General features: G+C 38.1%; 2 protein-coding genes across 2 annotated transcripts; one reads left to right on the top strand and one right to left on the bottom strand.

Annotated features, from left to right (window-relative positions):
• Nucleotides 1-228: 228 nt before the first annotated feature.
• LOC103443991 (probable protein phosphatase 2C 60) lies at nucleotides 229-11,217 on the top strand. Its single transcript, XM_070805572.1, has 7 exons — nucleotides 229-346; nucleotides 939-1,033; nucleotides 1,535-1,598; nucleotides 2,088-2,196; nucleotides 2,606-2,774; nucleotides 6,435-6,560; nucleotides 10,969-11,217. The coding sequence occupies exons 2-7, from the start codon at nucleotides 1,022-1,024 to the stop codon at nucleotides 11,116-11,118; spliced, it is 630 nt and encodes a 209-aa protein (XP_070661673.1). The 5' UTR covers nucleotides 229-346; nucleotides 939-1,021; the 3' UTR covers nucleotides 11,119-11,217.
• On the bottom strand, nucleotides 7,333-10,284 carry LOC103444006 (FT-interacting protein 3-like). The gene is made up of 2 exons (XM_008382916.3): nucleotides 10,148-10,284; nucleotides 7,333-9,853 (listed from the first exon to the last, which is right to left on the bottom strand). Exon 2 carries the CDS (start codon nucleotides 9,842-9,844, stop codon nucleotides 7,538-7,540), a length of 2,307 nt encoding a protein of 768 aa, XP_008381138.1. The 5' UTR covers nucleotides 9,845-9,853; nucleotides 10,148-10,284; the 3' UTR covers nucleotides 7,333-7,537.
• Nucleotides 11,218-11,366: the final 149 nt, after the last annotated feature.

The following is an 11,366-nucleotide window of genomic DNA, read 5'->3' as shown; positions in this document are numbered from 1 at the left end:
AGCTGGAGATGAGTTATTTTGATGGCACTCTCTACAGCTATGAGTTTTGGTCACTTGTGATGAATTCATTGGTTCCTCCATGGTTTAATGAAAATCTTTAGTTTGAAATAGTGAGTGTGATTGTTTATTTATTTGCATTTCTTTTTTTGGACAAAATTTCTTTTCTTTTCTTGCAACAGAAGCAATTGTTGCCTCTATGAATGGCGCGTGTCCGCCCGCTCAGTGCCAAGCGCCTATATATAATATACATAATATATATGTGTATATCATCAAATTCCACTCACTCTCGTGAGAATCATTCCTTCAATTCAATCGGATCAAATATACGCCCAAATCAAACCAATCAGTAAGTGTGCTCCCTTCGATCCCTACACCCTTTTGAATGTTGAATTTTTTAATCTTCTTGTCTATAAAATAATTAATAATAACTGCTTCATTCAGCTGAATTATTGTCATTGTGCTTGTGACCCTGGAATCTGATTTGTTGAATTTTCCTTTTTTTTTTTTTTTGGGTAATCTTTATTGTTTGATCTGTTTGGTTCCCAAGAAAACGCGGGAAATTTCCTTCGTTTTCAGCTGCATTATTTGGATATGGTTGGTACATTTTGGAAATTTTTTTCATTAGAGATGGTAGGCTTTTGTTTTACGGGTGTTGAATTGTTTTGGATCTTTTGATGAATATTGCATAGCAAGCAAAGGATCCATTGATAATTAATGCCGTCGTCTTCTATGCATTTATTATTCTCAAGCCGAATTAAGAAACTTTTGAATCTTGCAGTTTCTTGTGCACAAATAGGAAGGGAATATATGTAATATTTGTTGTCACAACAATTAACAAAGAAATGCGTGTGTTTGTGTGCTTGTGGATTGAAAATGACTGTATTGCTTGATGATATGTATGATTGATCATGAGTTTGATAATGTGGTTGCAACTGGAGATGGGAATATATCTCAGCGCTCCAAAAACTGATAAGGTCTCAGAAGATGGTGAGAATGACAGACTTCGATACGGTCTCAGAAGATGGAAGATGCTGTAAGTAGGCTTTATTACGTTATTCTTCTTAATTTACATTCGCTTAGATCGGGTTACTTGAGTAGAGAGTGCAGCTTAGTTGTTTTGTTTGCTTTGGCTTCGTATGTGTGCAAGATTTGCATTTCACTTACAATTGTCGTCGTCTGAACAGGAAAGTCATATTCAGTTATTTATTTTGTATATAACTTACATCCATATATCTATATAATATATAGTGAATTCAGAGCGAGAAGAGGATTTTACATGAGTAGCTGGAAGTCGGTAACTTAATGACTGCTTCAAGTATAGGCATCTAGCTGATGAATGGAACCAAGGCTGTTCAAAGAGCCGCATCTTTATGCAAATACAATGTTTCTTTTCAAACATGCCCTGCTAAATAGAGAAGAGAATGTAGTCTTTTATTCAGAGGGAGTGTCTAGTGAACTAGTAGCTCTCAAATTTGCCATCGATTAAATACTGTTTTTCTTATTATCTACTAAAAGTACTAGACTTTTGTTGTAGCATGCTGCTTATCCAGATTTTGACGGTTCAACATCTTTCTTTGGTGTTTATGATGGACATGGAGGTTAGGTTTTCTGTAATTCAACATTTACTTTTTTATATTGTTATCTTTCTTGTCATTTTGAGAAACTTTTTCCATTTGTAATTGGTTTTCATGTTCATAGGGGACTGTCGAGGTTGTTATACTCTCATAGATCACATACCTGGAATCAACATTTATTTTGAGTTTTAGATATACTACGAAACACTCCAAAAATCCTAATCAAATCTACTAAATAAAATAAATTCAAAACAAATTACGAAACCATGTGTGCGCGAATGTCCACATTTTGCACGAGGTTTCCATATAAGGGCTAGTCCTCAAACTCCTGGAAATGTTGTATATTTCTTGTATTTTTCAGTTATGAACCTTTCTTGTTTCTTCCCACCTCGTAGCCCCAGAAAAGAAGGGACGGAGGTGGTTTAATTAGTGAGATGGGATTCCTTAATGTTTTAAGTTTTTATAGGTTGGTACTGTGATGAGGCCTTATCATCACTAGTGATGGGTTTGCAGGTAAAGCAGTGGCAAATTTCTGCGCCAAGTATCTCCATCAACAGGTACTCAAGGATGAAGCATATCTAGCTGGCGATTTAGGCAGTTCTCTGCAGAAAGCTTTTCTCAGGTTACTTAAGCCCTTGTATCATTAATGTTCACTTTAACAATTTCCAGCGCATGCATAATAAGTTGTAAACAGATTAGTAACTTCAAACCCGGTCACGTTTCACCTTCAACTGCTAGTAATTGTCACTGCTCCATTCTGTTAATGCGCCTATGATAAGTCACCTTGCAAATAATTCATACTGACATACCATGCTCGTTCTTTTTCTTTTATTATCATTGAGTTATAGGATGTTTGTGTTCATGTATTATATTAAAAGTCCCAAAAATAGAGATGGCAACCACAATTGAGGGCATGTAATGATGGAACACAATAAGTGGAAGAAAGTTGTAATGAGGGGTAGAAAGAATTTGGATAGATATGATTATCTACGAGATACTTTGTCATCTGAAATTGCTTTTAACTGAGGCAGGATGGATGAGATGATGCGCGGACAAAGAGGCTGGAGAGAATTAGCTGTACTGGGAGATAAGATAGACAAAGTTTCTGGTCTTATAGAAAGGTTCATTTTATCTCCGAAGAGTGTTGAAGCTAAGAGTAGTGCATTCAATGACCATGTTGGTCAGTGGTCTTCTGAGGAGGTACTCTTTACACAGCGGTTACTTAAGCTGCATTAACAATTGTACTATATTCTCCATTTCTTTTGGAAACCATATCACCAGATGGACAAATGTTTTAGATGAGAATGGAGACAGTAACTGAGAATCTTTTTTTTTCCCTCCTTTTATAAGAGTTTGAGATTTCTTCCTAGTCATTCTAAATTCTTCCTAGTCATCATGGCAATGTTTTCGCAAGCTTTGAAGTCCTTCACGAAAATTTTCATCTAATTTCTTCAGTTTAACATGATTGCCACTTATCAAACTTAAGCTGAGGTGAAAAACAATCTATATGGCAGCGGGAGGGAGTGAATCATCTTTAACTATCTGTCATTGACAGTTTGAGATAATTAGCCTTAATACTATGTGTTGAGCAAAAATTGTACATAATATGTAAACAAATAATTCACTCGACACAATTTCACCCTCGTTCAGTTTTCCGAATAGGGTTTTATTAATTCGAGTTCGACCCATTCTAGGCTACACGCCTATTAATTACAATCTTTCTTTTGGGAAAGAAATACCCTTTGATTCCAATTCGAATAAAAATGTAACTTGAGGAATTTGATGTTTGTTTGATTTTGTGACTGCACATAGGTTGAACCCTAGATTGCCTACGTACCCTCTTGAGGGATCAAGTCACTCGTAGTTCATGAATTTGGTATTTATTTGGATTTGATGCCTTGTGCAGTTTTAGCTCATGCGGGCGAGGAGCATAGTGCCTTATGCAGTTTCAGCTCATGCGGGCGAGGAGCATTTGAAAATTTAATATGGCTTCATGCCATTTGAGACTTTTCTTTGGCTTTGTGCCATTTTGGTATTTGATAGCAGGAGTGAATTTAGTTTATATAAACCAGGGATTCGTTTCGGTTTCACGGTTGCGTCTAAAACTTGATATTAGACTGCCTACGTATCCTTAACGGAATCAAACCGGCGTAGTTCGTAATTTTGATTTCATGACTCATCGCGGCTTTGTGCCATTTGAGATTTTTCTTCAGCTTCATGCCTTTTGGGATTTGATGCGGCTTCATACCATTTGAATTTTGAAGCGGCTTCATGCCATTTGAATTTTGAAGTGGCTTTGTGTCATTCGTAATTTGAACCAGCTCGCTTCTCTTTCTCTTCGTAGAATTTGTAATTACTTGGTCAAAATAACAAAAATGAATCTAGTTTATATAAACCAGGGATTCGTCTTGATTTCACGGTTGCGTCTATAATTTGATATCAGACTGCCTACGTATCCTTAACGGAATCAAACCGGCGTAGTTCATATGGTTGAGACTCATCGCGGCTTTATGCCATTTGATACTTGATACGGCTTCGTGCCATTTGAGATTCTGTTGCGGCTTCATGCCATTTGATATTTGACTTTTTCTTTGGCTTCATGCCTTTTGTATACTTGAATTTTGGAGCGGCTTTGTGCCGTTAAATAAAATTTGATGGACATTCTTGATGAATAATCAATCAAAACTTGTACAAGTGAGTTTGGATCAACATATTGAACCTCTCTTTTTATAGAGCCGTTTTCCATGGTGGGATTTTAATTTTCCATACCATTTTTGCCTACACCTTCCTTCCTTTCGTATGCTTGTAATTGGGTACAAATAAGTGATCATGCCGATTGATTTAGTGATGGGCATTTTAAGAATTTTCGTGTGGTGAGATTCATCCCACATGGTTTGGAAAAAGTTGATCAACATAAATTGGTCTGGTGCCTTTTCTTTGAAGGTCCCACGCAAGCAACATTCTCAATTAATTTGAGAATTTTGTTCACAGCCAACTTCTTGTTTTTTGCCCTTTTTTTATGTACTTTTCTTTTGAATTTTTCAACCCATGGATCTTTGAACCCACTTGGGATTTTCAAGCCTGGCAACAAGCTTTACTCCTCCTTTTTTCTATGTGACTTTAAAGCTTTACTCTTCTTCTTCACGTGGGGTGCAGGTTCCTTTGGCATCCATTATATATATATATATATATATCATCTTCATTTAAGCATGGGACTCTGAACCAATTTGACCCAAGTTTTCTGACAGCAAGCTTCACACTTTTCTTTATTTGTCTTTAAAGGTCTCCAAGTTCCAATGGGACTTCTAATTTCAATCGACCTTACTTTTCTTTCATGTGAGCAGACTCCCACGTGATGAACAAGACTATTTTTTTGTTCCTCTCCTTCCTGGAACGTCTTCGAAGAATGGAGCAGCAGCATCATGTCAAATTCTTTGAGTCGTGTTTCTCTTCACTCGAAGTTTGTAATGAGCTCCTAAAACGGAGCAGCAGCAACCATTTCAATTTTGGACTAAGCTCCTAAAACGGAACAGCAGCAAACGCCAAATTCTGTGAACTGAGCTCCTAAAACGGGGCGGCAGCAACCGTCAATGTTTTCAAACTGCGCCCCTAAAACGGAGCAGCAGCAACACGCCGGTTTTTCTTTCGAACTGAGCTCTTAAAACAGAGCAACAGCAGTACGCCAGTTTCTTCGAACTGAGCTTTTAAAACAGAGCAGCAGCAATCATTTTAAACTTCAAACTGCGCTCCTAAAACGGAGCAGCATAAACGATTTCAACACTGCGCTCCTAAAACGGAGCAACAGCAACACTGGGCTTGAGGACGGCGTGATCACTATGGCCATCGGTGTTGTTGAAGTGGTGGTGTCCGGCGGTTTGGTTGCTGCCTTGTTCGAACTCATCTTTTGCGTCGTTGGCGAGTCTCGACATCATTTGCTAGGCATAGTAGACGAAATATGGGAAAGGGTTTGGGCTTTGACTTCTCTGGAGTTCCACCTTTGTTTCGTGGGATGGGAGAGGATAAAGAAGCAAAGTGCTTTTTCTTCTACAAAGTGAAGAAATAACAACGAAATCCAAAGGAAAGATAAACCCAAAAAATAAAATAAAATGGATTTTATACCTTTTTGAGTCCTTGCCTTTTCTTTTTGTCGTCCACTCCTCCTCTGTATTCTTCTGTTCCTCTTCTCTTCCCGTTTGTTCTCTCTTTGTGCCCCACAATTTCTGCAGCGTTTCTGTATCTCTCATTCGTTGCAATCTTTTCTCTCAATTTCTGCAGAGTCTCTCTTCTTCTTTCTGTGTCTTCTGTCCTCTTTGCTTTGGTTTGATGCCTTTTTATAGGCGAACAGTGGACATGGCAGTTGAAGTTAGTGGGATGCAACTTTCCTGGGATGTGGAGATGCTGAGAGAAAACCATCTCTTGAGTTGAGAGAAAACCATCTCTTGAGTGGAAAACGTGGGAGTTTTAGAGGGTTCTAGATACACACGTTCCCTCTACCTGGTTGCCATGTAGATGACAAACTCCTTCAGACTTGGTGTACGCTGAGGTCCACGTGTGCGGATGTAGAGTTTTTTTTTTTCCTCTCTTTATTTCTTATATATAAAATATAGTATATATAAGAAATTGTACATAATACACATAAAGTGAACCTGATTTCTAGTCGGTCCATATTTTGGACTCTATCATTATTATTTTAAAGTCCCCCCATTTTTATTAAGATTTGCTAATATATTTTGTTTATGAAAATATATAGCTCAACACTATGATAAATATATTTGAAATTTTATTGGTGTGCTTTATTATTTTAAAATTTTACTATGTAACCCTATTTTCACGAAGAAAAGTATTGGGGTTTGATGCCAGGGGCCTCATTCTGATTTTGATGGACCAAATTCTGGAAGTACAGATTGTGTTGCTATTATCCGGAACAAACAACTTGTTGTTGCCAATGCTGGTGATTCTCGCTGCGTAATATCCAGGAAGGGTGAGGTATGCTGCAGTTTCAATGAAATTTTTTACCTATGGAATATATTGTCGTAGTTATGCCAGTTCCCTGTCTGCGGATATCCCTATCGTTACAACTTTCGTTTGGATCAATGCAAGACCTGTAGTGCCATAACGTTAAGGAATATTTATTTATATGCAATACTAGAGTAAAGTTTTCTCTTTTTCCTTATCTTCTTAAGCTCCAATCACTCTCATTCTCAAATCACCTTATAGTCTTCTTCCTTTAGTTTGCTCCTTAAGGTATCCACGAAACCTGAGAATCTTTTTTTCTTGCTGTATAACACCATGTTTGGATGAAGAAATTTAAGATTACTAAGGAATTTTAAAATGACGGAAATTGAAATGAAGGGATTTTATTTCCTAGAATTTGTGAATTTTGTTATTTGGTTAACTTAAAAGAACAATAGAATTGAAAACGGAATTTGTTAATTTTAAACTCCCAATCATAGAAATTGGGAAATGACACCTATTTACATGAAATTTAAACTTGGAAATTGGAGGCCCCAAATTCTAAGTTTTTTTTTTCCACGCGGAAATTCTAAATTTCTATGTTATAAATCCAAACAAGGGAATTGGTGCATGTCAATTTATAAATTCTGACTTTTATCCAAATTCCAAGTTTATTTCCCTCATCCAAACATAGTGTAAGAGTTTGAGATTTCTTGTCCGGTCCCTTCTAAATTTTAGGGTACTTTCAAATCGTCTTTATCAAATTATAGAAGTGCTTGGAACTATGTAAGTCATCGTGGCAAGGTTTTCTAAAGAGAAAAAAGAAGTGCTTCATTACAGAACATAGCTAGAAGTGTTTCTGATAGCATACAAATCATCTTTATTAGAGAACATGATCAACATATGCCAACTGTTCTATAAAGAAAAGAGAAAGAAGAAGAAACTAAACACAAAACAAATGTCCATAGATAAACTTCGACTGATCGAAATACCAAAGATTAAAGCTCTCCTCACAACATGCTATCTGATCTTGCCGGCAACCTCCTGATCAAGTTTTGCAGGAGCGAAGGGAATCTATCCCGACATTTTGGATGTCTCATTGCATAAAATCCTGCAAGCCAAACTATCAACTTCAACGAGAAGACATAAAATAGGATCATACCAATAATACAGAAGATCATAAATAAAGTTGTGGCTCTTGGATCCCTCCAACTCAGCAGAGACTGCACCCTTTCGCCTTGTGTCGCTATGTCCCCCAACACTGCCTGAATCCTCCCTGCAATGCCTCGAAGACGATCATATCTTCGTTTCAGAACATCGCCCGTCTTTTTTGTTGGAAAAGTATCAAACTCTTCGTCCAAATCCTCTGGATGTACGCCATATGCTTGTGACAGTTCTGTGTCTATGTGCACAATTTGTCTAGGCCTCTTCCGGTAATTCCAAACCCCTTTCAGCAACAGCAATAAAAACATTAAGCAAATTGTCGGACCAGGAAAAAAAAGCATGACCGTGAAGGCAACGTGAACAAGCACCGTGGTAATGGTGTTAGTCCATTTCCGTATTTTATCAAACCCTTTGAACATCATGACCAAACCATCAAATAGCTTGATGATCCTGACAAAATTGGCCTTGCCTCTTCGAAAACTCCACAGATGCGCAGTGGAATCTAACATGTAATCCACAACCTCTCTCCTAAGTGGTGGCTCAGCCCGGCTCAACCTCAACCAGAGAATCAATGCAGCTTGGTGTCGTAAACTAGCAAGCTGGTATATAGACAGTGGGATAATGTAGTGCATCTTAGGCAGCAGAGGCCGTGTGTATGTGAGCAGCATGTTAGGCAAAGACGGACACGAAAATCTCAGAGCCAGTTGGATTTCACCCATCTTTTTCACCCCAGTAGGTTGTAGAACCACAAGAGGATATGAATGCGTGTAAATCCTACCAGTTTCAAGGGTAGATAGACGGATCTTTACCTTCCCAATACTCAAATCCATGCCCAGCTTATCGCCACCCTGCAAGTTCCCATTGTCAAAAACTCCAATGGTAATGACAGTGCATGGATCATAGACTTCCCATGTGTATTGTTCGTTCCACTTGGGAGACAAACAATCAACAACCGTCCTTGCTCGCACCCACTTTGTCCCATATTTTGCTACACAATATGCGTCAACACGATTCTTAGGCTTCATTGGTGACAAACCAGTTGCATTCAAGATTCCCAATTCCAAAATCCCGATCGGAGGCCTCCAAAGAAGCTTTGCAGTTGGCCTCAGATCACTAGTACTGTGAGCTGGCTCGTCAAGAACATGATATCCTCCATCCAAACTCACCCTTATTTGGATCTTACTCGCAAACTTCACCTCCTTTGGCACACCCTCAACTACTTCAACCGTCCCAAGATTATACCACTTGGGAGTAGCCGGAGTAGCGTCTATCCTCTTATCCACATCCCTCAAAGGAATCACAATCTGCCCGGCAGATTCCTCCTTGTTATTCGTTTTCTCCTGAACACTTATCACCAAAGGATCATCGAACGGTTCTGCAACAACAAACATTAGATCCTCATTCCAAGTAGGGTTGAAATTCTTATCCGTCGAGACTCCACTTCTCAAAACCACATTCCCGAACTGAGCCTTCACAAAAAACTCCGGTGCTTGCTTTCTGTTGTTGTCTTTTAACACAAGATCCTGAGCTTGAATCACATTCACTCTCATGTACCAAAGCCTAGGTGAAAGGTAAACCTTCGAACGAGTACTCGAAAGTCCATCCCCACTTACCGATGCAACATCAGCGTGCCAAGCATCTGGAAAGGCCTCATCTGCTTGCGTCCCAATCCAATAAGAAAGCATTAGGTCTCCTCTAATCTTGGCCTTGTTTTGATCCTCCAGCATGTACCATTGCGGCGCTAACGGACTATCCGGCGGAACCCTACTAGGACACTCAGCCATAGCAAAACCAAACATCCCAATGGTTCCATGATCACCACCTTCTGCAACAACAGCCTTGTCCTTCACCAAAATCTCCATACTAACAGCTTGAATTCTGTCTTTCGAAAAAGCGAACACTTGGTTCCATTCGGGGTTCGGATTTTTTTTGAAAGGTGTTGTTACTGCCCGGTAGTTTCCGAGCTTCAGTTCAACATAAGGGTCGGCAGTAGGTGGCAAATCTCTGGCTTTCACAATCCTGACATAGAGATACTGCATGTGCTCGACAAGATCAAAGGAGGTCATGGGACCCATGGAGAACCTCCGGCCAGTGATGTTCGGCGAGGTCTCCTTTAGGGAGAAATCTTCTTTTGCTGTGTTCTGCTTAGCCATTTCTTCGCACTGCAAGAATTTATGTATGTTTTATAACCAAATGAATAACAAAAATTACTAATAATATTATACAGAAAACTAAATTACAAAAGCATTAGAAGCACATTACAACATTAACAAGATCAAATCCTTAGAGGGTTTTGATTTCAAGAAACCATGAATTACCCAAAACCCATAAGAATATCAGCGATGAAAACAACACAATCATTAATCATTGAGAAAAATACATAAAAAAATCATCAAGTACAAAATCTTGGTGAAAAAAATTAAAAATAGAAAACAGACTAGAAATTGGAAAATTACCACAGAGGAGAAGGATTGTATTGAAAGCCAGGGAAAGATACAGAAGAAATAGTCTAGCCTTTTGAAGGTAGAGCAATGGATTTTGGTGAGTTAAAGCATAAACCCTAAGGATTTTCAAAAATGAAAAAAAAGATAAAGAGGAGGGTTTTCAGGAGATTTGTAAGTGGAAAATATAAGGCTAATTAAATGTGGGAAGATTTTTATAAAAATAGAAATAAAATTGAAGAATATGCATTTGATTTGGTTTTGAAAGTAGGAAGAGAGAGAGGGAGCGAATATCTGCTGCATATATTCGTTAGTTACTGAATTAAATGTGTCGTGGTAATTTATGCTTTTTATTTTCTCTTAATTTTCTGTACATTTTGGTTTTTTTTTTTAATTAAATGATGAATATACCATTTGAAATAAATGGTGTTGGTAAGGGCTTCCTAAAGTTTAATATCAACGTCAGATTAAATCATCAAAAGGATCGTTATGATCCCCGTCTGCCACACTTTTCACTTGGGTAAAACTCACTTAACAAACTGCTCATGATGCAGTTTATTTTTCGTACATATGGTAGCCATTTAGGGGTTATTATTGTTGTCTTGTTTAAGCAAATTCATCTCCAGATCATTTTCTTGGTCACTGAAGTATTGTACCCAAATGTTACCTATGTATTGTTTGGGATGATTAATGAAAGATGAATCTATCGTTGCTTGTATAAAAAAACTGCTCCGACCCCAACTTTTGTACTCAAGCTTTTAGGAATTGAGTTTCTGCCATTGTGTTGCTTTACTGCCGACTTTGTCTGTGACTCCTTATTAAAGTTTTAAATGCAGGCATATAATTTGTCTAAAGATCATAAACGTGACATGGAGAATGAGAAAGAAAGAATTCTCAAGGCTGGTGGATTTATCCAAGTTGGAAGGGTCAATGGAAGTTTGAACTTGGCGAGAGCGATTGGTACGAAAAAATTCCTTACCCTTTGAAAGGAGAAACTGGGAAATAACCCTTTTTTTCATTCGAATTTCATGTATTTAAATGTTGTTGCTTGCAGGGGATGCGGAACTCAAGCAGAACAAACAGTTGCCCGTTAAAATGCAGATTGTGACTGCCAATCCCGACATAACTAGCGTATGCAGCATTTCATTTCAGAACTAAATGATGTGAAATTGGGATGAGAAACTTGAACCGTATATACTTACAACCAATCTTATAAACAAAACAACGTGTTATT

Source organism: Malus domestica, chromosome 09 (assembly GCF_042453785.1).
Source record: "Malus domestica chromosome 09, GDT2T_hap1".
Classification (NCBI taxonomy): Eukaryota; Viridiplantae; Streptophyta; class Magnoliopsida; order Rosales; family Rosaceae; genus Malus; species Malus domestica.
The sequence above is the reverse complement of the archived record's forward strand: the minus strand, read 5'-3'. Positions and strand labels throughout refer to the sequence as shown.

Coding starts and splice junctions, on each gene's coding strand:
- LOC103443991 (XM_070805572.1), top strand. Junction 2,775..6,434: donor GTCAGTGGTCTTCTGAGGAG/GTACTCTTTACA, acceptor GTTTGATGCCAG/GGGCCTCATTCTGATTTTGA. Junction 6,561..10,968: donor TAATATCCAGGAAGGGTGAG/GTATGCTGCAGT, acceptor TTTTAAATGCAG/GCATATAATTTGTCTAAAGA.
- LOC103444006 (XM_008382916.3), bottom strand. CDS start 9,844: ATGGCTAAGCAGAACACAGCAAAAGAAGATTTCTCCCTAAAGGAGACC.